General features: G+C 45.7%; 1 protein-coding gene across 1 annotated transcript in view; it reads right to left on the reverse strand.

The window, feature by feature from the left end:
• TTLL5 (tubulin tyrosine ligase like 5) overlaps positions 1–27,185 on the reverse strand; it is a 798,469-nt gene that overhangs the window by 366,953 nt on the left and 404,331 nt on the right. The window contains 1 exon segment of the mRNA XM_029598396.1: positions 10,431–10,463. Within this exon segment, the coding sequence (XP_029454256.1) occupies positions 10,431–10,463 (33 nt within the window).

Here is a 27,185-nt window from a genome sequence, read left to right on the forward strand (position 1 = left end):
GAATCATTACCCATGAAAACCTTCTCCAGTACGGGTACCTCCCCAACATCCTCTTCAGTAAACACCGAAGAAAAGAAATCATTTAATCTTTCCGCGATGGCCTTATCTTCTCCTTTAACCCCTCGATCAACTAACGGTCCAACTGACTCCCTCACAGGCTTTCTGCTTCGGATATATTTTAAAAAGTTTTTACTGTGAGTTTTTGCCTCTACAGCCAACTTCTTTTCAAATTCTCTCTTAGCCTGTCTTATCAATGTCTTACATTTAACTTGCCAATGTTTATGCTTTATCCTATTTTCTTCTGTTGGATCCTTCTTCCAATTTTTGAATGAAGATCTTTTGGCTAAAATAGCTTCTTTCACCTCCCCTTTTAACCATGCCGGTAATCGTTTTACCTTCTTTCCACCTTTCTTAATGTGTGGAATACATCTGGATTGTGCTTCTAGGATGGTATTTTTTTAACAATGACCACGCCTCTTGCAAACTTTTTACTTTTGTAGCTGCTCCTTTCAGTTTTTTCTAACTATTTTTCTCATTTTATCAAAGTTTCCCGTTTGAAAGTTTAGCACGAGAGCCGTGGATTTGCTTACTGTCCCCCTTCCAGTCATTAAATCAAATTTGATCATATTATGATCACTATTGCCAAGCGGCCCCACCACCGTTACCTCTCTCACCAAATCCTGTTCTCCACTGAGAATTAGTGGTCAGTTTGTCAGAGAAATGGCATCCAGCATCTCCCAAGAATACTTATATTGATCAATAAAAAATTATACTTTCTATAAAATCTAAGTATTCTTGTATCCCTGGGTAAGCGTCATAATGCATGGCTTGCCGCTTTACACTTGCTAACATCCATGGTGTGACCATACCTTAAGTATTGCGTGCAGTTCTGATCACCTCCTCTCAAAAAGACATAGCGAAACTAGAAAAAGTGCAGAGGATGGCAACAAAAATGATAAAAAGAATGGAACATCTCTCCTATGATGACAGCCTACGCAGGCGAGTGCTCTTTAGCTTAGAAAAGAGACGGCTGAGAGGGAACATGATAGAAGTTTATAAAATTATTAGTGAGGTGAAACAGGTAAATAATGGGTAGTTATTTACTCTTTCATATAATACTAAAACAAGGGGACACTCCATGAAACTAACAACCAATAGATTCAAAACAAACTGTAGAAAGTACTTTATCACTCAGTGCACTATCAAGCTGTGGAATCTTATTGCCAGAGGACATGACCAAGGCGATCAGCATAGTGGGGTTTAAAAGAAGTTTGGACAAGTTCTTGGAAGAAAAGTCCATAACATATTAGTAGTCAGGTAGACTACAGAAAGCTATTGCTATCCCTGGGAGTAAGTAACATGCAAATAGATTTGCTTGCTTGTAATAAGTGTTCTCTGAAGACAACAGAATGTCAGTCCTCCCACATGGGTGACATCATCCGATGGAGCCTGGCATGAAACTTTGATCTCAAAGATTCTAGAACTTTCAGCATGCTCTACTGAGCATGTGCAGCTGTAGCCCCCCTCCTGGTCTCTCAGTCTGAGTCCCTCAGTCCATGATATAGCAAATACATGAAAAAACAACTCCCAGGGGAGTTGGGAGGGTATTGTAAAGACTGACATCCTGCTGTCCTCGGAGAACACATTACAGGTAAGCAATTCTGCTTTCTCAGAGGACAAGTAAGATGGCAGTCCTCAAACATGGGTAATTCCCAAGCTAGAAGCTGCTGAAAAACAGGAAAATGAGGGAACCCTTTTTTGGTGACGCAGCCAACCCATAATGGCTCTAGGAGGGAAAAGAGTTGGGTTTTTCACCTCAAAGAGGCTGGACGATAGAGACAGAAATCCAGATATGCAAGGCATCTGAAGGCAGCCGCATAATGTGAGCACAAGTCAAGAAGCCCACTAAGTCGCAAAATATTGAACACAGTCAAGAGCTTCCTAACAGTAAACTCTGACTAGGCCTAGGACCCAGTGGGTACAGGCAAAGGCACAAATCTCCAAGAACAAGAGAAAAAACTGCTTGGGTCAGGACCACAATGGTTTGGGGGGGGGGGGGGGGGGGGGTTGGTACAAGAAAACTGAAAATCAGCTGTATTTGAAGAGCCCAGCAGAAAGAAACTGCAGTTTATTATCAAGCGAGTAACAAGACGGATTGGGCATACAGAGCAACACCCAAAGTATGTCCAAAAGAACAGCAAACATGGACTCCATATGTCCACCCAGAGAAGTAGCAGCAACAAGTACCCGGGTCTGCAGCAGACTCCGCTCACCAAGCTACTACAAGAACAAGATCTGACCTTCAAGGTCAGATTGGATAAAATACCTGAGTGCCAAGGCATGAAGGACTACTCCTTTCCAGGGAGCCCCATAACAAGTTGCTGAGCAGGGTAGTGAGCCACTGTCGAAATTCAGCTGAACGATGTATTTCACCATCAAGTGAAAGGGAATAACCTTGGCCAGGTGGCAGGGAAAGGATCACATACCCTTCCATGAAACTGCCTGACTTCCCCCTGGACTGTATGACAAAGCTAAAAAAGATGAACACCACAAGGAAACAGAACCCTGTTGGACAAAGGAAACAGCCTCTAAGCTGTAGAACATACAGATGGGAAGCTATTTTAAAGTATGTTTTAAAATTGTAAACCGGTATAAAAATTGAAATAAATAAATAAAATATGAATCCCCTGCCAATCCCAGCAGGGAGTTGCCGCTGAGGCAGGAACAACCCACAGGGCCCATCTCCCCTCAGTAAAGATACTGAGAGAGTCCTAGATTTCAGCAGCAAAATCATGAATGGACTCGAAAAGTTAATGTAAATTGGTTATTTACGCTCTCAGATAAATAGAAGGACCAGGGGGCACTCCATGAAGTTAGCAAGTAACTCATTTAAAACAAATTGAAGAAAATTCTTTTTCATTCAGCACATAGTTAAACTCTGGAATTCATTGCCAGGGGATGTGGTTTCAGCAGTTAGTGTTACTGGGTTTAAAAAAGGTTTGGATAAGTTCCTAGAAGTTAAATCCATAAACTGCTATTTCGGTAATTAATAAGCAATTTTTGGGTACTTGCCAGGTACTTGTGGCCTGGATTGGCCACTGTTGGAAACAGGATGCTGGGCTTGATGGACCCTTGGTCTGACCCAGTATGGAATTTCTTATGTTCAGGATGAGAACAACTGAGGAAGAAGCCTGTAAACCTCTCTGCTGAGAACAAAAACAAGAAAGCTGAAAGAGGCACCCCTGTGGAAGTGGTCTTCCTTACCAATCTGGGAACCCTGAGGATACCAGAGAAGGAACAGACTGATCCACAGAGCAGCTTGCCCACCAACCAAACCTAGATATCAAACCTATGGTTCAAAATAACTCGTTGATAATATTGTGGAACACTAGCAGAAACATCCGCATGGATAGAGCGACTGCGTCGCCCTTAATAGGGCGAGCTGTGAGAAGGCAAACATGCCAGTGAAGAAATAGAGAGAGGGGAAACTTTCCCTTAGAGATAGAGTGCCACACAACTCAACACCGATGAGTAGGAGGAGTTCAAAATGGAACTATGCACGTTGCGCTCTTCAGGTATCCAAAGAGACAGTCGATCCACACAAGAGGAAGGAATCCCCGACCTACAAAGATTCCTGATCTGGGTAGCTCAACACCCCCCACAAGGCATCCCCCGCTGTGCAACAAGGAAGTGCAAGCTCCCAATGCACAGTTTTTGGATCCCGTAAGAAAACAGAAGGTAGCTGCCACCCAGAGGCTAAGCCAACCCGAAGGAGGGGATGTGAAAAACAATCTGTTCTCAGAGCAGAAAACAAGGCTCCTCTCGGGGGGTGGGGGTGAGCAAATTGTTCAACTGGATAAGTTTGATTCTGGAAACCCTTCCACTCTCCAGACAAGAGTGGGGCACAATTGTTGACCTATAAGATCCTCATAGAGACTGGAATGGTTGCTGATGACCATCTAGGCAGACAATAGGGCCAATATGGCAACCAGACACAGGAAAAAACAGAAAAAGCGACCCAGCTGGCCCACACTGCTGCACTGATTCATGCAGATCAAGGGCTATATCATTGCCCTGGTCAGTGCGACGCACCATAGAGGAAATATTTCCAGGAAGCTCCCCTTAAAGGGGATCCAAAGGATAAGCCAATGAGGGAGGAAGTCTGTAAGGGTCGCATCTCCTCCTGAAAGGGGGAGGTACCGTGGTATCCACCCCAAAATGGAGTAAATAGGATCGTATTCTCGGCCAAGACCTCCCAGAGCACCGGCAATTGCAGCGCACCAGTAAGGGATTTCTGCTGGCACCAGAAGACCACACGCACACCCTCCAGCAGGCATCTAGTACCGTGGTGCTCGTTCGCTGAATCTGCATCCTGCAGCAGCAGTGCTGTGCACCTGTGTTGCAGTATTCCATCAAACCGACAGTGATGCATATGCATGGAAAGAATCATCAACTGTGGGCCTATCAGTCCATGCCATAGCAGGCACGGGCAAAAAAAACAGTGGTGGTGGACCACATGTGAGAGGTCACTATTGGTGTCCAATAGCAACCCCCAGGTGACAGATACATGAAGGCACTAAAATGCACCTCTGACATCACCTGCCGATGGCTCCTGATAGAGATCAAAAGTCACTGCCATGATACAAGTGACACAAGCAGTCCGGCATGGAAGTATATCTTGGTATGTGCTGTGATGGTGCGTGATATCGAGGATGCCCTGTGTGGTACCTACCACATGTAATGGGCATCACCCACAACAAGAATGTTTGTGACCATACTCACAGTGATGTGATAGTACCACCACTCACAGCACCCCAGCACTCCATGGTACCTATAGTGATGGTAGCGTCCTGGCAAACAGAGGCATAAACAACCCTCACCAATGTCAACCCCACCGTCAGGGCTCCACTGTCTCAATGATGCACTATGGCGGCAGCAGCGCCCACCATGCTGAAACAAGGGCAATGGCTTCTACTATATTGACTTATGTCACTTGGAGGTGCCCTTCGATGGCTGTGCCTCCAGCGCTTGCTGGCATCAACGGCATACCGTGACACCTACACGCCCAATGTTGAAGACATCTATGGCAATCAACAATGTGGAAGGTACCCGCAGTACCCATCGACGCACCTGGCATATGATGGCAACTATGGTGCTCAATGGCACCCAGGTGCTTGTGGTGAACATGGCGCTTTATGTGCATGATAGGCAGACAACGGCACCACTGGTAGCCACTGCGGCCAATGGAATCCATACTGCCCACACCACTTGTTGGCATCCATGGTACTTGACAGAGTCCATGGCATCTCAATATATTGAAAAAACTACACACTTTGGAAACCTCTATATGTCTAAAAAGTGGAACATCTCATATATATATATATATATATATATATATATATATATATATATAGGTACTATTTTTATGCTGTTTTGGACAACCAAACCGCATTCACTTATTTAAAGGGATATGCATCACCAAAGTGATTTGTCACCTTTCAAGATAATCATGGGGTTCCACTTTTTTATAATGCCATCATAATTTTTAATTCTCTAAAATTTAGAAAAACGGGAAAAAGGTTCTTATCTCAAAAGTTGCAGTGCTTCCACAGACACAAATGCAGTTGATTCTATAGCACACGGCCCGACACAGCTCGTGTTTCGCAACCTTCTTCAGGGGCCTTGGAAATACATTGATCAACCACTAAAGAACAAATATACAAACATTAAACCATCAAAATAAATGTTTTAAGCCTTATTTAAACCATAAAACAAGTTCAAACATGTCTGCACTCCAACTATCTCACCCGCACTTTAAACATGGTGTTAATGTTTCCCAAGGATCCACCCTTCAAACCTTATGTTATTATACCCCTCCTTCGGATTAGCTCTAAGCAAATCGGGGCTCAGCGTTTTACAAACGACCAATGAACATTCTGTTATTCATTTTAAACTAATGTTAACCATTCGACGTTATCATTCATCCCATTAGGACTTTGAGATGAAAGACTGAAAATCCATCGCTGTTCTTTATAGTTTAAGTGCGAACTTGTGTCTCCCCCACGTCTGGATCTATGTACAATCTCCAAAATCATCCATTTCAACTGTTCAAAAGAGTATAACATTTGCAGTGTTTAACCATAGGTGCTTCTAGATTTTGACAACGTAGACTACTCCTGTGTTCATGAAGCTGAATCTTAACAGCTCTTAATGTACGTCCAACGTAGAGTAACAGACAAGGACATTGTATAAGATATACTACATTGGATGAGTTACAGTCAGTGTAATATCTCTTTTTATAAATCTGATTTATAATGGGATGTCGCCATTGATCTCCTTGAACGGTATATAAACATGTCACATTTATTACATGGATAATGACCAACATTACTTCCCCGTGGTACATCAGATGCAATATCAGATGGTAATGCGGCTCACACCACTTGATTTTTAATGTTGGGACCACGTTTAAAAGAAATTAATGGTGTTTCACTGAAGATAGAGTACAATTGCAAAACATGCCAGTGCCGATAAATGCGTCACATTATCGCTGTTGATTTGTCAGTGTATTGTAAAACACACACTTGTTTAGACACAGGTTGTTTCACTCGATATTCCAGTAGTGAAGTCCGGGGTGAATATAGGGCTCTCTTATATGCTGTCTGTACTACTGAGTAAGGATATCCCTGTTCGAGAAATCTCATTGCAAAAAAATAGGCTTGCTTCTTACAGCTAATCCGAAGGAGGGGTATAATAACATAAGGTTTGAAGGGTAGATCCTTGGGAAACGTTAATGCCATGTTTAAAGTGCGAGTGAGATAGTTGGAGTGCAGACATGTAGGTAACTTGTTTTAAGGTTTAAATAAAGCTTAAAACATTTATTTTGATGGTTTAATGTTTGTATATTTGTTCTTTAGTGGTAGATGAATGTATTTCCAAGGCCCCTGAAGAAGGTCGCGAAACACGAGCTGCGTTGGGCCGTGTGGTATAGAATCAACCACATTTGTGTCTGTGGAAGCACTGCAACTTTTGAGATAAGAACCTTTTTCCCATTTTTCTAAATTTTAGAGTATTAAAAATTATGATGACATTATAAAAAAGTGGAACCCCATGATTATATTGAAAGGTGACAAATCACTTTGGTGATGCATATATGGCATCCCTTTAAATAAGTGAATGCGGTTTGGTTGTCCAAAACAGCAAAAAAATAGCATCTATATATATGAGATATTCCACTTGTTAGACATATAGAAGTTTCCAAAGTGTGTGGTTTTTTCAATATATTGAGATATCAGATATACCATACAAATTTTTCAGTTCTTGTATTTTCCAGTGTCCATGGCATGCCATGTCGAGGTGCTTGATGGCAATCCAGGCATTCTATGGCACCCCTGGTGCTCGATGGCAGTAAAGGCAATTTTGCTGCCTGACGGTGGTCAAGGCTCTCGATGGTGTCAAGGGCTTACATGGTGCTCACTGGTATCCATGATACCCTATGGCACTAAAGACAACAAAGGCAGCGGTGACACTATGTCCTTCGATGGTGCCTTCAGCGATAAATGGCAACCACGGCACTCCCCTGAACCATACAGAAAATGCTTGTTTGCACCTCACTGGATGGAACTCACAGCACTCACCAGCACCCATGGCACTCAACCCAATGGCATCAACGGCACCCACGGCACTTGATAACATCCATCGATAGCACTCATTGGCGCTCAATTGCTCCCCATGGTACTCTATAGCATACGTGGCATTGATGGCTGCCATGCCGCAGTGTTCAATGGCACCAATGCCACTTGATGGCATTGATAGTGCCCGTGACATTCACAGTGCTTGACAGTTGCTATGCCATGGTGCATGATGGCACCCATGCTGCTCAACAGCATCAATAGCATCCATAGTGTTCGCCAGCTGCTATGCCATGTTGCTCATTGGTATCAAGGGCGTCGGTGGCACCCATGATGTCCGATAGTGCCCATGGCATTCTCTGGACCCAAAAGCCCTCACAACACACACTGTGGCCCTCATGACATCGATGTGCATCGATGGCACCACTGGCACAGTATGGCATCCACAGCATCCAATGGCGTTGTGGTGTCCATGGCGCTTGATGGTGTACACAGCACCCGATAAGAGTCGAGAGTATCCATAGTGCTCCACAGCATCCGCAGACCTTGAGGGCATGCATGGCACTTGATGGCTGTTATAGTCCTCATCTCCGCCCCTGGCACTCAAAGACAATTGTAGTGCCCCCTCCACTCGATGCACTCCTGGGCCATCGGTGCTTTGGCACACGTGTGCGAACAACCTATTTTGGGCATGCCTCCAAAAGCTAATCATTCAGGCTCATGTTCATCCTCTCTCTAAAGGAGATTCATTGCAGATCAATCTGACATTCTGGAGGGGAGGCCTCATCGTCCAGGGCACCAGCCAAGGAGACTAGTTTCCCAGAGTGTGGGCAGGATGAGTTCTCCTCCCTATGGGAACATCTGGTCTTGAATTCCTCCACGGTCTGAACGTCAGTCGATGCCCAGCAGGCAGACAGATTTTCCTGGAACTCCTGCCTGTGTAGGAATTCAGGTAAATCCCCAGGCCAGAGGCCTACATGGACCACACATGGACTACACACTGACAATTCAAACAGGCACCTGGCAAAAGCAAATGCAGACAAATTAAGGAGAGGACACAGGAATATGCTGCAGATGCAGCATTATTTAAGGAGAAGATCTCGTCAGCTGCATAGTGTACTAGACCCACTATGTGGTCGATAGAGAGGTGCTAGGAAGAGACAGAAAATTAAATTAGACCTAAACTACTGCAAGGGAAGTGAGGGCAAATAAAAAAATCCAAGGCTCTGCCTGAAAAATAAGCTGCTTGCAGCTCTAGAACTGTCACAGCCTTAGCTATAAGGAGAGCAAAGCTGAATCTGCAATCCATGGCTCTGCAGAAAAGGGGCTCTGCCTGGAAGGCATGGAGGAGGCCACAGCTGCACATGTTCAGTAGAGCATGCTGAAAGCTCTAGAATCTTTGACATCAAAGTTTCATGCCGAGCTCCATCGGATGATGTCACCCATGTGTGAGGACTGACACCATGCTTGTCCTGGGACAATTAGATCTACTTTATGGGATCTGGGGATCTGCCAGGTACTTGTGACCTGGATCAGCCACTGTCAGACAAGATGCTGGATTCAATGGACCATGGTCTGATCCAGTACGGCAATTATGTTCTTATTGTTCAAACTTTGAGCCTTTGTACTCAGAGCCTTCCAGCTTTTTCTCCTTGTCTTCTCTTTGTACTCTTACCTGCTCTCCTGATGTTCCTTGCTGTTTTATAACTAGCTTTGTGATATGCACATTTTTGTGCATTTCTCCACTTACTCTGTTAGTTTATAAGCTATACTCACCCTATGAACATGAAAGGAGAAGGGCTATCAAGTCAAACTTGATAGAAGACTCAAGACAATGTCAAGAAATATTTCTTCACAGAAAGGGTGTTGGATGGCATGCATTGCCTGGAAGAGGTGGTGAAGTCAAGAAAGATAATGGAATTCAAAACGGTGTGGGACAAACACATAGGATCCCTGCTGGCTTGACAATGGAAATAAACAAATGGGATAAAATTTACTATTATTCCTAAAATTTACATTTCTGCTTGGGGTAGCTTACAGGGAATGGGAATAGCCACTACCTTTAACAGAAGGTTTGGGAGTAGCCTGCAAGATATGACAGTTGCTACTATCCTTAATTTAAAAAAAGCAAACAAAAAAAAAACCTTGCTGGGCAGATTAGATGGACCATTTTGGTCTTTATCTGCTATTATTCACTATGTTACTATAAACTCACCCTCCCTATAGAAAGGATAACTCACTGGAAAGGCAAAGCAGACCAGGTCAGCTAGGGAAGGTGAAAAGAGGATCTTACATCTGGCTCTTCATGGCAAGGTGAACCATTTCCACCTTAGGAGATGGCAGGAGAAGGCATGACCTAGAGGTTACAGCAATGGGCTAAGAACCAGAGAAAACAGGATTTAAATCCCTCTTCCCCCATGAACACTCGGTGACTTTAGGCAAGTCATTATCTCCTGTTGCCTCAAGTATTCACTTAAATTGAAAGCTCTTTAGGATGGGACTTATTGTACCTAAATACTAACAATTCTGTAAGGTGGGCCTAAACATTATTTGCCCCCCATTCCGCCAGGATAGTACCACTAAGAAAACTTCTATTCATGGCCTGCTGAATAACGATTCTCCCTTTCTTCCCCAGCAAGAATATAAATTCTTGCTGGGGAAGAAAAATGAAAGAAAATAGGGATTTCATCCTTCCCCTATTACTAAGAATTGCTGCAGGATGCAGGAACCAGGTTCTTCGAGTTTTCACTTTTCACAAAGCTAGGCACAAGTTCATCTACTTGTATTTTACCTACTTACCGACTTCGATAACTTGTGATCCCTCTATCAGTCCTGCAGGGAAAAGGAGAAATACTTGTTAAGTGGAGCAGCCAACATAAGAAAGAGTTTGGCACAATCTCTGCAGCCCATGTTGCTCCACAGAAAATTGCTCCCAGTACAAATACCTCCAGAGACTACAGAAAGAAATGTATATGAACACACATTCCCAGAACCTCTCTGAGGCCCAGAGAGGCCGTGGAAGTCTGTTTTGGTTTTGCTATACTATTTATTGTGTGGGACAAGATTTAGGTACAAACCTATACAATGAATATGAAGATAACTTATGCTAACGTCTGTGAACCAAGATGAAATACTACAAAATTCTGATGCCAGTGAAAAAGCCAAGATCAATGTATTTGTTGAAAATGTCGAGAACGGGCTATAGCTCCTGTAAGTGTTCAGACACTTCATGCCATGCTTCTGTTATTCTCCTGCTTTACCAAAATAACATGTTATTTTCAATATAACATCATCATAATAAGATGCTGATGCCCTGTAGTCTTGAAATAGTTTAAATTTTTATATGTGGGGAGACCTCATATATAGTGGCAGGCTTTATCTGAAGTAGCCCCGGTAAGCCACAGTTTCTAGTATAAGTTATCAAAATAACAGACATTCAATCTTACAGCTAATTTCCTTTCCTTGAGTCCAACCAGACCAGCCCAGATGCATGGGTTTGTACTTCCTTACCAGCAGATGGAGACAGAAAACAACTGATTTGTTGACATCACTCCATATAGGGTCCTGTGCTGACCTCAATATTCTTTGTAACAATACGATATCTCCTCATACCCCAGCTAACCAAGGGACTTCCAAAGAATAAGGAACAAAGCTGAACTGAATCTCAACTAGTGCAGAGCTCCTAGCTCTCAGACAACTAATCCAATCTCTGGAAGCCAGAGTGGCAGACCTGGAGGAGCTGAGGCAGACAAAGGTATATAATTGAAACCTTCAGGGTCATAATAAAGTGGACCCACCAGTCTAGCGGTCTTTGTCCTGCTTTAAAGAAGGTTGGTCCTTGGAAGGAGACCATTACCTTCTTATGGCTGGAAGTGATCCTGTAGCTATGATCTGCCCCTCCAGGTGATGCTTTATTCTCTCGTACTGAGAGGTCTGTTCCCAGGAGGGAAGGGCAAGGATGGCCATTATAGTGGGTGATTCAATCATTCGTTTATAAAATATTTATATGCCACCTATAGCACAGTTCTAGGTAGCTTACAATTAAATAAATATACACATTTATAAAATAAAACATTCATATACAAAAACAAGATGGATAAAATAACAAATATAAACAAATCTGCTAAGACAATGAAACATTAGAACAAATCACAAAATGAAGACTGATAGAGCACTTGGAAAAACAGCAAGATGCAGGCAGGTCCAACCTTATAATATTAACAGTATAAAACTAGTTCAGATCATATAGTATCTAGAAATGCAAGTTGGAATAAATGTGCTTGTAATAATTTCTTAAATGATTTGGTGTCCATAGTTAATTGGAGTACTTCTGGTAATGAACTCCATATTGTAGGCCCTGCAAGGAAAAAGCTCTCTCGAGTTTCAGAAAGACAAACAGATTGAACTTCAAGGCAGGCCTTGTTGAGAGGATCCCAAGCATGTGAGTTGGATTATATACCTTGAATATGGAATTCATCCAGGGAAGTGTACCCGGAATGAGCAATTTATGTACAATAATGCTGCCCTAAATTGAATATGTCAGAAAACTGGTAGCCAGTATAGATCCTTCAACACTGGGGTGATCTAAGCTAGTAATCAGTAATCAGAGTTCTGTAAGAGTTATAATAAGCGAAGCACCTACGCTGATAGACCAAGTAAGAAAGAATTACAGTAATCGATATTAGGAAGAATCAAAGCTTGGACAGAGAATCTAAATTCATGATGGCTTGACAAAGCTCTAAGAGTTTGCAAAAGACAGCTGATAATACCCAGATTTTATGATAGATTTTACATGCCTACAAAGTGAAAGCTCTTTATCAAGTAAAACACCCAAGCTTCGTGCAGATGAAACAGGAATCTTAGTGTTTTTAAAAATAAAAAAAAAAGATGGTGGATCTGGTTTGCCAGGTCTTAAGAATACAGGTTATGATTTTATAAAGGTTCAATGACAGCCAATTATTATAGCTCAACAGTTGTTTAACCACAGAAAGACAGATGGCCATAAGACCAAAAGTAGTAGACCAGGAAGATGATACTGGGATGCACAGAGCTTGCACACAGGGGTAAAATAAATGTTAAATACACAGCTGTCAAGGTCAAGCTCTGGAGGACACAAGTTGTGATGGTCTGCCAGCTTGAGTTGGTGAAGCCAACAGCTACTGTATGGGATATTTATGACAAATATGATTCAAATCAGTCAAAGACTGTACAAGAAATACCAGATTCATGAGGCCTCTGTAAAAATGTTATGATTGACAAAATCAAAGACCAAGCGATATCTACGAAAGAAAATAGACAGTGGGCATAAGGATCATTTGCTAACTTGTCTACCAGATGAGAAGGTAGTGGACTTCACGTACCAAATAGGTAAGATTTTACGGTGTGTTAGTTAGGAGCTGGCTATGGTGATATATATGGGTACTAATAACATAAAAAGGTGCAGGAGGGAGTTTCTGGAGGCTAAATTTAGGCTCTTAAGTAGGAAACTGAAATCCAGAACCACCAAAGTTGCATTCTCAGAAATGCTTCCTGTTCCACAGACAGGACCCCAGCACTGTTCCTTCTAAGCTGTGTACATATGTGGCCGAGCACAGCATTTCTTGCGGCCGCGAACAGCTTCCCCCCCCCCCCCCCCCCGTGCAGCTCATCCCACCATGGCCCGAAGTGAGGAGGAGACGGTTGGGGCTGTGGTGGAGCCCATACCACCATGGCACAAAGAAAAGAGGAGGCCCCAAAACTCTGGGTGCTCCTCCTTCTTCTGCCCGCATAACCCAGAACAAGTTCCTGGAGCCGCACAAGCAGGAAGGAGGAGAAGCGTCAGCCCACGTGCAGAAAAGGAGCAGTGTCTATGACAGGGCCGCTGTGGATCCCATCTCACGGAAGCCCAGAGGGGAGAGGGAAGCTGAGGCATGTACGAGAGAGAGACAGGATGTGGAAATGAGAGCTGTGTGTGTGTGAGAAAAAGCATGTGTGTTGTGTGAGAAAGTCTGTGTGTGTATGACAGCATGTGAGAAAGAGTCAGTGTGTAGGTATGAGTCAGCATTTGAAAGAGAGAGCAGTGTGTGTATATGTGTGTAAGAGAGACAGCATGTGAAAATGGGAGCCAGTGTGGATATGTGAGTGAGAGAGCGAGCATGCAAGAGCCTGTGTGATTGAGAGAGCCTATGTGTGAGACATCATGTGGAGTGGGAGCCTTGTCTGAGAGAGCATATGAGAATGAGAGCATGTGTGTGTGTGTGTGTGTGAGAGAGCGAGAGAGAGAAAGAGAGAAACAGTCTGTAAGAATGACAGCCTGAGTGTATGTTTGAGGGAGGAAGGGAAGATGACAAAAGAAGAAAGAAGAAACAGGAAAAAAGACCTTATATAAAAGGAACTGGGAAAAAACAGAAAAAGAGAACATGGGGAAAAAAAGCCTGGGACCAACCAATTAGAAAAATAAGATTAATTAAAAACTAAAAGATTCCAATTTATCCCTGCCAACTGAAAAGCAAAATGTAAATACAAACAAAAGATACAGTTTGAAATGTTTGTATGCTAATGCCAGAAGTCTAAGTAGTAAGATGGGAGAGTTAGAAAGTTCCCTGCCAAACGGACCGTTGTCCGATGCAGGGCACAATATGTGCGGGACAGCCAACTACAGGCTTGTCCTGAATTAATAAGGAACAGCCAGGTTTTGGGCGATCCTGAACTGACTTGGTCGTATTGAGCAGAATTTGGGAACCTGAGCGTTGATCTCAGTTGCAAACAGATCTATCGCTGGCGTCCCCCATTGCATGAAGATTCCTTGGGCAATCTCCGAACTGAGTGTCCATTCGTGAGGATGAAAGATGCGACTGAGCCAGTCCACTCTTGTATTTGCTACTCCTGGTAGATAAGTTGCTCGCAGATGTATGCAAAGTTGGTGAGCATGTTTGAAGATTGTCAGGGTTCCTTGCAAAGAGGCCATGAACCGGATCCTCCTTGCTTTTTGATATAAAACATTGCCACTTGATTGTCTGTGTAGTTCATGACTCTGCGGCCCTTTAAGTGATCTTGAAACACCTGTAACGCATTTTGAATTGCTCTGAGCTCTAATAAATTTATTTGCAGGGTCTACTTATAGCGAATCCATAACCCTTGTGTTTTGTATATCTCGAGATGTGCTCCCCATCCCTTGAGAGACGCATCTGTGGTTAAGACTGCATTGTGAGGTGGAGAACTGAATACTGCTCCTTTGGACAGGGTGGAGTGTAGGAGCCACCATGTTATGTCCTGTTTCATCTCGGAAGTTAACGATAGCTTCTGTGTCAATGGTTGTGAGTGTTTCCATTGACGTTTTAGTCCCCATTGCAGGTGTCTCATGTGTAGTCTGGTGTTGGGCACTGTGAAGATAGCCGCCATGTGGCCGAGGACTACCAGAATTTGTCTTGCCGACGGCCTTTGAGTGTTGTGCAACGAGTAGAGAAGTTGACGTATTTGTGTTATTCTTTCTGTTGGGAGATATGCCCGGTTGCAAACAGTGTCCAGGCCTGCTCCTATAAACTGTAGTCATTGCGTTGGTTGGAGATGTGATTTCTGAAACTTGATCACTAGTCCCAATCCCTGTAAGCACTGTATCACCCAGAGGTGATCAAGTAAGATGTCTGGGGTCGATGCTATTATTAGCCAATCGTCCAGATATGGAAAGATGGTCATACCCTGTTGTCTGAAATGAGCCACCACCACAACCATGCATTTGGTGAAAACCCTGGGTGCAGCCGATAGTCCAAAAGGAAGAACCTTATACTGGTAGTGTTGATGGCTGTAGCGAAAGCATAGGTAATGCCAAGAGGATGAATGGATTGGAATATGTGTGTACGCATCCTTCAGATCGATGAAATACATCCAGTCATTGGGTTTAATCAAGAGGTAAAATAGATTTTAATGATACCATCTTGAATTTCTCTTTGATCAGGAATTTGTTCAATTCCCGTAGATCTAATATGGAGCAAAGTCCACCAGACTTTTTGGGTATGAGGAAGTATGGGGAATAAAACCCTGCTTATTGGGTTTTCGGGAAAATTTGTCGAATGGCTTGCTGTTTGCGAAGCAAAGCAATCTCCTCCCTCAGTTGTGGTTGGAAGCTTTGACCCTTTAGAGTGGAAAAGTGAGGTAGTATGGTTTTTGTGGTAAATTGCAGTTGGTACTCGTGTTGTACTATCTCTAAAACCCATTGATCGGTTGTTATTTTCTCCCAGGCTGCTAGACAAGAATGAATTCTGCCAGGTGGTGGTTGATGTAGTGGTGGTGGCTGGTTTATTAAAAAGACTGCGTTGGGGGGAGTAGCCTTGCTGCAGTGCCGAAGGGAGGAAATTCGACACAGCCTGAGGCAGAGGTTTCCCTCAGCCCTCCCGTGATTCCACCACCAGCTGAGAGGGGAGCGTCATCAGAGACTCTGCTAGAGAAGCTGAATGAGGAAGGCAGGGAGAAGGAAGCGAAGCAGCTGCCCAGCCAGAGCCGATGAGGAATCCTCTTGGGGGACTTTCGGAGACATTTGGCCGAGGGGCAGCGAGTGCACCAGCCACCGGAACATCAGTTTCATCGGGTGAGCATATATAAACCCCTATAAGACCAGCAGTGGTAACTATGGAGACATTATGGGAACTTTCTGCTAATCTCATAGTTGCTGTAAGAGCTAGCAACCAGAGAATGGAACAAATAGCCTCTTCTTTTTTTTTTTTAATTATATTTTTATTGAACATTTTCATTTTCCATAGGATCATACACAACTCTATCGAGAATAATCATCAATAGACAGCTCATAAAGCAATAACCGTGACAGATAGTCGCTGTAAAACCTAGAATAATATCTTATTAGAAATTTAAGATTCTGGCAGGAAAAAGAAAAGAGCAGAATTACTATAGAATTCAAACATTGTGTACTAAACCATAAACTTCCATTCCTCCCCCCATTTATTAACTAAGGAGACAATTGGAGTTAGGAATCCAAGTATGAACGTAGTTGATCAGGAAAAATAAAGACATATCTCGCATTTTGATGTAATATTATACAACGACATGGAAAGCGAAGAATAAACTTAGCCCCTCGTTGTATGACTATCTCTCATTGTGAGAAACTCTCTTCTTCTTAATTGAGTACTTAAAGCTATATCAGGGAAGATTCTAATAGGATATCCATGAAAATTAACATTTTGATATTTAAAGTATAATCTATCTGTGTGCTATCGAGTGCGCCGATGTTTTTTGTAAGTTGTGCGCATATACTGACTTGTGCGCATAAGTCATCGACGCAGTGCGCTCAAATAGTTTCAGGACCGTTGTTTCCGGTGTCGAGCTCGCTTCAGACGGCTCCGGTGCCGTGCGTGCAGACGTCCTCGGCGCCTTATGCGCATATGCTTACTGCGTTGTGAGCGCCGGTGTATTGTGCGCCGATGTCAATTCGGGCACAGAAGTATTATGCGCCAATGGTGATTTGGGCGCAGAAGCTACTTCAGGCGCATAAGTTGTCGGCACCAAAGATTTAGGTGCCGTTGATTCCTGCGCCGATCGCTGAGGCTCTTTCGGTCCTCTCGGATCCCAAGGCCTATGTTGGCTTGGTAAGTCCTTACCTCCAAGCCTGGAGGGTTGAGGATCCCACGACAACACTCTTTTTTGTGACGGAGCCGCCGTCAACGAGGGACCGGTGAAGAATGAGCCTCCGATGGCTCGGAAAATGTGAAAATTTCAAACATTTTGTAAGCCCATTGTTTTTGGGCTCTTGGGGACATTTGAGCACAAAAATCACAATTTTGTAAATTATGCTCTGGTCCCAGGCATCGGTAACATTGGTCATGGCCATCCGTGACCGACATTACCTTGCCACAAGCACAGAGTTTAAACCCCGTTTTTTTTTACATTTCAATAAAATAAGAAATGCTGAGAGAAGTCAGCCCCACGTGCGATCCTGCTCGCGGAAAAAACAGACTGAGGAGAATCTGTTACTTTCCCGCGCGGGATCACACGCACAGCTGCAGAGAGCTAAAATCTAAATCTCTGCTTTGAAAAGCTCCGCCTCCCAGATCTGATTGACAGATCCCATGACAGCATGGCTAATTCAGCCCTGCTATCGACGGGAAAAGTGCGATCAGGCTGAGCGCACTGTTAGTCCCCGTTTGGCCGCGCGTTTCATACGCGCTATTTTTACCCCTTATACAGTAAGGGATAATAGTGCGTGGAAAACGCGCGGCCAAACCCCCCCCCCCCCCCCCCCCCGAAACTAATAGCGTCTGCAACATGCAAATGCATGTTGATTTATTTATTTGGGCCTATTAGTCATTCCCGCGCGATACAGAAAGTAAAATGTGCAGGCGTTAATTTCAGCCGGCACCGAGAAAGTGTACAGAAAAGCAGAAAAAACTGCTTTTCTGTACAACCTCCGACTTAATATCATAGCAAAATTAAGTCGGAGGCCCCAAAAATTAAAAAAAAAAATTTTAAATTAAAACTCTGCCTGCGGCCTGTGTGTTGGAAGACGGACGCTCAATTTTGCCGGCGTCAATTTTCCGAACCAGTGGCTGTCAGCGGATTCGAGAACAGAGCCGGTAAAATTGAGCATCGGCTGTCAAACCCGCTGACAGTCACTGCTTCTGTCAAAAAGGAGGCGCTAGGGACGTGCTAGTGTCTGTAGCACCTCCTTTTACCGCGGGCCTTCATTTGCATACGGGCCGATACTGAATTGCGCGCCCAGGACACTGGCCTGTGCGCGTGTCGGGAGAGCGGGCGCTCGCCCGCTCCTTTTACTGTATCGGCCCGTAAGTTGTTACCTTAGAAAAAGGTTTATTTTGAGTGAGGCTTTAGACAGTAGCCATAACATAGGGCTAGCAGCACCTCCACTGCAAAAAGCATGCCACCCAGCATATATAATATGATTGATGAAACAGAGAATGGATGAAAAAGGGGTGTTGCTTAAGTATTTGGACTTAGTTACATGAGGCAATAAGTGATTGGACCAACTGTATGATAAACAAAAGAATAATGCATTGATTGGTTATATGAACTGCTAATGAAGAATTAGAAAATTATTAGCCCCCATCTAATTTGTACAGGGACAGAGGGAAAGAGCAACTTGCCAATGCCATGTAGTTAGTTTTTCCAATAAAAAAACATAAAGCTGAAGTGTTGGTTTCTTTCAAGCAGAAAGCAAATGTTGCTTACCTGTAACAGGTGTTCTCACAGGACAGCAGGATGTTACCCTGTTTCCCCGAAAATAAGACAGTGTCTTATATTAATTTTTGCTACCAAAGATGCACTAGGCCTTATTTTCAGGGGATGTCTAATAGAGCTGCTGGCTGCCCCTGCGTCGGCCATGTCCCATCAGTGTGCTGTCAGAGAGAGGTAAGAGTGTGCAGCATTCATGGGAGTCAGCTTGGGCTGACTCTGCTGCTTTTGAACCTCTGCACACTGCTTGGAAGGGGTCCCCCGACTGGTACTGCCACCATCCCCAGATGTCAGTAATCTTGCTGCCACTGTCACTGCTGCCGCGTGGCTATTGGGGAGGCGCCGATTGCTGCTACTGACACTGAAGCCCATTCTGCTGCCTCCTCTGTGCAGGCCCCGTGGGCTTCCACTTCCTCCATGCTGATCTCGTACATTGTGAGATCCGCATAGAGAAAGTGCTATTCTTGCACATTACCAAAGATTTCATGTGCCAATCACTAAAAAGTAATTTATTTTTTTTACCTTTGCTGGCTGATCTTAGTTTTCTAATCGGTTGGTCACAGGCTTTTTTTTTTTCCACCTTCCCTTTCTTATTTTTTTGCCAATTCCTTTTATATTGTCCTTTTTTCTTCCGTATTTCTTTTCTCTCCGTCTTCTTCCCTCAAACACAGTCAGGTTCTCATTCTCACATGCATTTCTCTCTCTCACACACACACAGACCCTCACTGTCACATGCTGTCTCTCATACAATCATTAATACACACAGTCTCTCACTGGCACACACACAGGCGCTCTCTCACTCCCACATGCTGTCTTGCTCAAGCATAGGCTCTCACCGTCACACGCTGTCTCTCTCACACACACAGAGGCTCTCACATGCTGCCTCTGCAAACATTCAGATCCTCACTTCCACACACAATCTCTCAACTCATCTCATACACGCACGCACACACCCTCTACAGACCCTCACAGCCTCTCTCTCACCTCTGGGCCTCCTCTTCGCGTGTCGCCGCAGGATGGGCTCTGCAGCGGCCCTGAACTTCTCGGGCCGCGGCAGCCCTGCTACCAGGCCTCTTCCTCTTCCTCGGCCCTGCTACCGGGCCTCTTCCTCTTCTTGGGCCGCTGCGACTTGGGATTCGCAGCAGCCCGCGGCGGCTCCTCCTCTTCTGCACGCGCTGATGCTCTTCCTCCTTCCTGCCCACGCGGCTCCAGCAACATTTACTTCCGGGGCGCACAGGCAGGAAGGAGGAAGAGCATCAGCGCGTTTGAACGCGATCTTTTTTTTCGAGCAAGGAGGCTCAGCGGCCGCATGAGCCTCCTTGCGCCCGGGGGCATTGGCTCCCCTCGGGATACCACTGCTCGCGTCTGCCCCTAATACCTTGGAAACTTTATTTAAAAAAAAAAAAAAGACGTCACAGGATTGACCGGCCCACCGGCGAAGCCCGATCCCCCGATAGGTCAATCCGCCCCTGTTTACAAGGGATGGCTTACTTTCGGGGGAGGTCCTGTATTTAGGAATTCGGCAAAATCTCTACTAGGTCTTATTTTTGGGGGATGTCTTATTTTCGGGGAAACACGGTAGTCCTCACATATGGGTGACATCACAGGATGCAGCCCAATCACGGAACACTTTTGTCAAAGTTTCCAGAACTTTGACTGGCCCCTACTGGGCATGCCCAGCATGGCACTAACCCTGCAGCCAGCAGGGGTCCCCCTTCAGTCTTGTTTAAAAGCTACAGGTAGTGCCGAAAATAAAATAAGAAAACGTTACGAGCCCAACACCGCGGGGTGGCGGGACAGGTTTCATGAGGACTAACATCCTGCTGTCCTGTGAGAACACCTGTTATAGGTAAGCAACATTTGCTTTTTCACAGGACAAGCAGGATGGTAGTCTTCACATATGGGTGAGTACCGAGCTGAGGATGTCCGAGCATGCACCAAATGTACGCAAGCGTGCAAGGCACTAGGCCTGGGATGAAATTTGGCAGAGGGCATCCTGAACCCCACCGGGCAGGCGGAAGGGTGTTGGTACATCAAGTTGGAAATAGGTTACGAAGGACAGACTGGCCGAAGATGGAATCTTGTCTTCCGGCCTTGTCCAAGCAATAGTGGGCTGCGAAGGTATAGAGAGAGCTCCAGGTGGCAGCCCTGCAAATGTCAGGAAGCGGCACCGATAGTAGGTGTGCTACTGTAGTCGTCATGGCCCTCACGGAGTGTGCTTTAATACAGTCTTGAAATGGAATGCCCGCTTGCTGATAGCAGAAGGATATGCAGTCCACCAACCAGGAGAAGAGAGTCTGCTTACCCACAGGCTGCCCTAACTTGTTAGGATGGAAAGAGACAAACACTTGAGTGCTTTCCCTATGGGCAGCTGTACATTCTAGGTAGAATGCTAGAGCCCGTTTACAGTCAAGGGTATGCAGAGCCTGTTCCCCTGGATTGGAATGGGGCCTGGGAAAAAAGGTAGGTAGTATAATGGATTGATTGAGATGAAAGTCCAAAACTACCTTAGGTAAGAATTTAGGGTGCGTGCGGAGAACTGCCCGGTCCTGCAGAAGTTTAGTGTAAGGCGGATAGGTAACTAGAGCCTGTAATTCACTAACTCTGCAAGCCGAAGTGATTGCCAGAAGGAAAATCACTTTCCATGTGAAATAGCGAAGATCACAGGATCGAAGAGGCTCGAATGGTGATTTCATGAACCGACCCAAAACCAGATTGAGGTCCCAAGAAGGAGGATGCAGTGGAGGCTTGAGGTGAAGCAAGCCCTTCAGAAAACATGGATGAAAAAACATGTCAGCACTGATAGAAACGATGCAGGGAGGATGGCATCAGGGTACCATGGGGGGAGGGGTACCGATGGCATCTAAGAATCCAAGGCGGTCTGAGGGGTTACCGACGGTAGCGATGGGGCATCAACTGTGCGAGGGTACCAGGGAAAGTGAAGGACCTGAATCTACAGAGGCCCTGGCGGCAACAGAAACCGAGAAGTCCCTGTCCCACTAGCACTAATAACCAAGCAGAGTGTCACGAGAGACACTCGCAGGCTATGTGAAGCTAACTGAAAAAAAGGGAGAGGGAAGGCCTCAATTGGTTGGCAGGCCAGAAGATGACAGGAACCGACCGAAAAATAAAGGTATAGTACTCACTGAGCGACGAATAAACATATGCGGAGGGAGACCCGTGCAGGGAAAAGTATTTGTGAAGTAAAAAGTTAAGTGTTTCCGTGATGAAAAAATGTTAATTTCTCACAGAGCTCCTAACCACTGTGCATACTGCAGAGCAGAAAAAAGAAAACTGAGGGAGACACCTGTGGCTCACAGGGATAATTGCAGGCTGAGCATGCTCAGTGCACTCAGTGTGCCAGTGTCAGTCAAAGCTTTGTAGAAACTTTGACAGAAAAGTTTTCCGTACAGAGCTCCATCCTGTGATGACACCCATATGTGAGGACTAACATCCTGCTTGTTCTGTGAGAAAACGTGTTACAAGGGGTTGTACTGATATGGGAACATCCCCGACACCTTTATGGAAGGCGGCTACCGCACTGACATGCATTCTGATGGAAGACGTTTTTAAACCTGACTCTGATAAGTGCCAGAGAGAGTCCAAAAACTTTGTGATTGGACAGGTAAAGGGGTCAAGTGACTGAGAAGAGCACCGTGACGTAAACCTGTTCCATTTGTAAGAGTAAGATTTTCTCGTAGAAGGCTTCTGTGTAGCAATCAGGACACGGGAATCTGGTTCAGAAAGGTTAAGTGGCTGAAGGATTAACCTTTCAACATCCATGCCGTCAGGGACAAGGCTTGAAGACTGGGGTGGTGGAGGCACCCGTCGTTTTGAGTGATCAGAAGTGGGTCCTTCCCTAAGGGAATGTGCCTGCAAATGGAGAGATCCTGAAGTATTGGAAACCACACTTGGCTTGGCCAGTGAGGTGCCATCAGGATCATGGTTCCCTTGTCCTGACGTAACTTCATGAGAGTCTTTGAGAGAAGAGGAAGTGGAGGGAATGCATAAAGTAGACCGGTTGCCCACGAGAGGGAGAATACGTCTCTGGTCTGAGAGTGTTTGTTGCGAATGAGAGAGCAGAAGTTCTCTACTTTTGCGGTTTTGAGGAGACACAAAGAGGTCCATCTGAGGATATCCCCATTGTGGGAAGATGGAGTTCGCTACTGAGGGGTTGAGAGACCACTCGTGCGGTTGAAAGATGTGACTCAGCTTGTCTGCCAACACATTGTCCACTCCCAGCAAGTAGGTGACCCTGAGGTACATCGAATGGGAGAGAGCTTCTGCCCATATCTGTGCAGCTTCCTGACAGAAAAGGAAGAAGCCCGTGCCTCCCTGTTTGTTGATGTACCACATGGCCACCTGGTTGTCCATCTGGATCAGGATAACTTGATTTGAGAGGTGATCCTGAAATGCCCTGAGAGCATATCTGATTGCTCGAAGCTCCAGGAAATTTATTTGGTGTTTGGCTTCCTCTGGAGACCAAGATCCTTGTGTCTGCAGATTGGCCACATGGGCTCCCCAGCCGAGGTTGGAAGCGTCGGTGGTGAGAGTTAATTGAGGGTCTGGAGCCTGAAAGGGCAAGCCTTGGAGGAGATTGATCTGATTTTTCCACCAGGCAAGAGACTGATGGAGGGAGTCGATTATGTGGACAATGGTCGATATGGGCTGAATGCTTTGAGTCCATTGAGACCTTAGAGTCCACTACATGACTCTCATGGCCAAACGGGCCATTGGTGTGACCTGAACTGAGGATGCCATGTGTCCCAGGAGGATGAGAACATGGCATGCAGTTGCGGCGTGCTGAGACTGCACTGGTGCGCAAGAGACACGAGGGTGAGAGCTCGCTGTCGAGGCAGAAAAGCCTTTGCCTGTAAGGTGTCCAAGTCTGCCCCAATAAACGACAAGGTTTGAGATGGGACTAAGTAGGATCTGTCATAGTTGACGAGAAATCCTAATGAAATTAGAGTGTGTAAGGTTAGATTGAGGGACGACAGAGCAGCTTGCTGAGTGGGAGCCCTGATTAACCAATCGTCTAGATAGGGGTAGACGTGAACACCTTGAGCCCGGAAGAAGGCTGCAATTACTACGAGGCATTTTGTGAAGACTCGGGACGCAGACGCTAGGCCGAATGAAGCACTCGGTATTGATAGTGCTTGGGGCCTACTAGAAACCTCAAGTATTTGCGATGAGATGGAGTTATCGCAATATGAGTGTATGCGTCCTGGAGGTCAAGAGAGCAGAGCCAGTCTCCTCTTTGTAGAAGAGGAAGAAGCGAGCCTAAGGTTACCATTTTGAATTTCTCTTCTTGGAGGTACTTGTTGAGGACCCGTAGATCCAGAATAGGACGAACGCCTCCCGATTTTTTGGGGATCAGAAAGTACCGGGAATAGAATCCTAGGCTGTGCTGAGAGTAGGGTACGGGTTCTATTGCCTTGGACTGGAGAAGGAGGGAGACCTCCTGATCCAGAAGGATGGAGTGATCGGATGTTCTCCACGTTGGTAAAAGTGGAGAGTCCGGTGGCACAGAGAGAAAGTTCAGATGGTAACCCTGAGCAATTATCGCCAGTACCCATTGGTCTGAGGAGATTGAGTGCCATATGTTGTTGAAGTGGCACAGTCGACCTCCCACTGGTATGTGAGGCAATGGAAGCTGGCTGCTGCTCTCTAGGTAAAAGTAAAAAACCTGAAGCAGGACCTGGTTGAGGAGCTGCTTGTGGTTTTTGTTTCTGTGTCTGACGAGACTGGGCTTTTTGAAAAGATCTCGTGGAACGGGATCTGGTTGTTGGCGGGTAGGACTTCTTCGGGCGGAAGAATGTTTTCTTAGAGTCCTTTCAGAAGGGCTGTTTTGTAGAGTAGTCAGAAGGCATCAGAGAGAGCTGTCTTACGGTCTCATGATGGTCTTAAGTTCCGCCACCATTCGTTGAATCTGTTCGCCAAACAGATTATCTCCTACACAAGGTAGATCGGATAACCTGTCTTGTACCTCAGGGCAAAGGTCAGAAGACTTGAGCCAGGCCCATCTCCTTGCAGAAATAGCTGCTGCAGATACCCTAGTAGCAGTGTCAAAGATATCGTAAGATGATCTGATCGCATGCTTGCCTGCCTCAAAACCCTTGTTTACTAGGGTTTGGAGCTGATCTTGAAATTGCTGAGGTAGGGAGTCTGTGAAATCTTGTATCTGCTTAAAAATTACCCTATTATATTGGGTCATATAGAGCTGATAAGTGGCAATTCGGGAGATGAGCATTGATCCTTGGAAGACATGGCGACCAATGGCATCTAGAAACTTCTGTTCCTTGCCAGGGGGGAAAGTGTTAGGCTTTGATCTCTTTGCTCTTTTCTGTGCAGATTCTACCACTACAGATTGGTGATCCAATTGAGGTTTCTGAAAATCTGGAGCTGACTGCACCAAATAGGTAGTGTCAGCTTTTCTGTGGACTGGAGCAATGGAGCCAGGATGTTCCCAGTTCTTCTTGAGGAGATCCAGAAGAACCTGGTGGATAGGGGATGGAGGTTATTTCCTTGGCAGCATCCAGGAATTGTAGCAACTCCATCATCTGATGTCTATCATCCTGTTCAGTCTGTAATTGGAAGGGAACCAATTCAGACATTTCCTTCACAAAATTTATAAAGCAAAGGTCCTCTGGAAAAGAACGTTTTCTACTTTCAGTGGGTGAATGTGGTGAAGGCAAATCATCTGTGTCTGGGAAGGAATCATCAGTCCAGGTATCATAGGGATTAGCACCTGCCCCCTCTAGGAACTAGAGGAAGACGGGGTGGTGGGATACCCGAGGGTCCTGGTCTAGGCTCCGAAGGAATAATTGGAGGCACCAATGAAGGCATCGAGGGCATCGATGGATAGCTCGGTGGCGCCGACGGGCGTATCAGCACCGATGGTTGGACTGGTGTCGATGGAGGTATCGGCATCGATGGCTGAGGTAGAACTCCCGATGGAGGTATGCGGAACGGTGTTTCTCCTCCCAATGACAGAGAAAGCGGGGAGGGCACCAGAGCCATCGGCGACCCAGGGTCCATCGGTGGAAAAGCGGCAATGAGCGCTTCCATCCTGGAGAGCAGCGGTGCCAACGCTGCCGGAATTGGGTCAGTGGGCGGTTCCACAATCGGTACCGGTGTCTGTGTTGTCCAACATTACTCTGACTGCTTTGTCTCGGAGTCTGTGAACGAACTGAGGCAGGCTAGTCTGACCGCCCGCGCTTCTAGGCGGTTGATGTTCCATCCAGACTCTTCTGTGTTCCACTGCCCTTGGGCGGTTAGCTCCTCGCAGTGTGCTCTCCATCCTCGTAGGATGGCGTCTGTGGTGAGCAAAGCCCAGGTTGGTGAAGATAGTCTTATTCCCTGGCTCAGGTGGTTGACCTGCAGGCACCATTGTAGCTGGGTCCAAACTCTGCCCGGGAGTGGTAGACATACGGCGTAGTTCTGAGACAGTGGATTCCATCGCAATAGAAGTGAACGCTGTAGGGGTCTCATGTGAGCTCGCGCCCATGGCACTACTTCCAGTGTGGATGCCATCAGACTGAGGACTTGTAGGTAATCCCATGCTGTGGAGTGAGGTTCTCTCAGCAGGATTTGTAACCGGTTCCTCAGTTTTGATCTCCTTGTGGGAGTCAGGCTGACTTTGTCTTCTTTGGTGTCGAATCGGACTCCTAGGTATTCTAGAGACTGTGAGGGCTGCAGACAACTCTTGTTTGTGTTGACCACCCATCCGAGGCTCTCCAGTAGAGTTTTGACTCTGGTAGTTGCTTGGTGACTTTACTCTGGGGATTTTGCCCTGATCAGCCAATCGTCTAGGTAAGGATGTACGAGGATTCCTTCCTTCCTCAGTGTTGCCGCCACCACCACTATGATCTTGGTGAACGTCCGGGGTGCTATGGCTAACCCAAAGGGTAGTGCCCGGAACTGGTAGTGACGGTCCAGGATTTTGAAACGTAGGAAGCGCTGATGTTCCTGATGGATCGGGATGTGTAGATAGGCTTCCGAAAGATCCAGGGAAGTGAGAAACTCTCCCGGTTGTATAGACCTTATTACAGAGTGTAGGCTTTCCATGCGGAAGCGGGGAATCCTCAGGTGGCGGTTGACCGACGAGGTCCAGGATGAGCCTGAACGTACCCTCTTTCTTGGGGACGATACAATAAATGGAATAATGCCCAGTATTTATTTCTTCTGGAGGTACTGGGGTTATGGCCTCGAAGGCCAGTAGTCTGGTCAGTGTAGCTTCCACTGCCACCCTCTCGGAGAGATCGTGGCAGGGGGATTCCACGAACTTGTCCGGAGGGGTTGTCAGAAATCCAGGAAGTACCCCTCTCGACCCATCTGTGGTAGAATAGGGCAAGTCTGCCCCCTATGGCTTCTTCCCTT

Source organism: Rhinatrema bivittatum, chromosome 4, assembly GCF_901001135.1.
Source record: "Rhinatrema bivittatum chromosome 4, aRhiBiv1.1, whole genome shotgun sequence".
NCBI classification, from domain to species: domain Eukaryota; kingdom Metazoa; phylum Chordata; class Amphibia; order Gymnophiona; family Rhinatrematidae; genus Rhinatrema; species Rhinatrema bivittatum.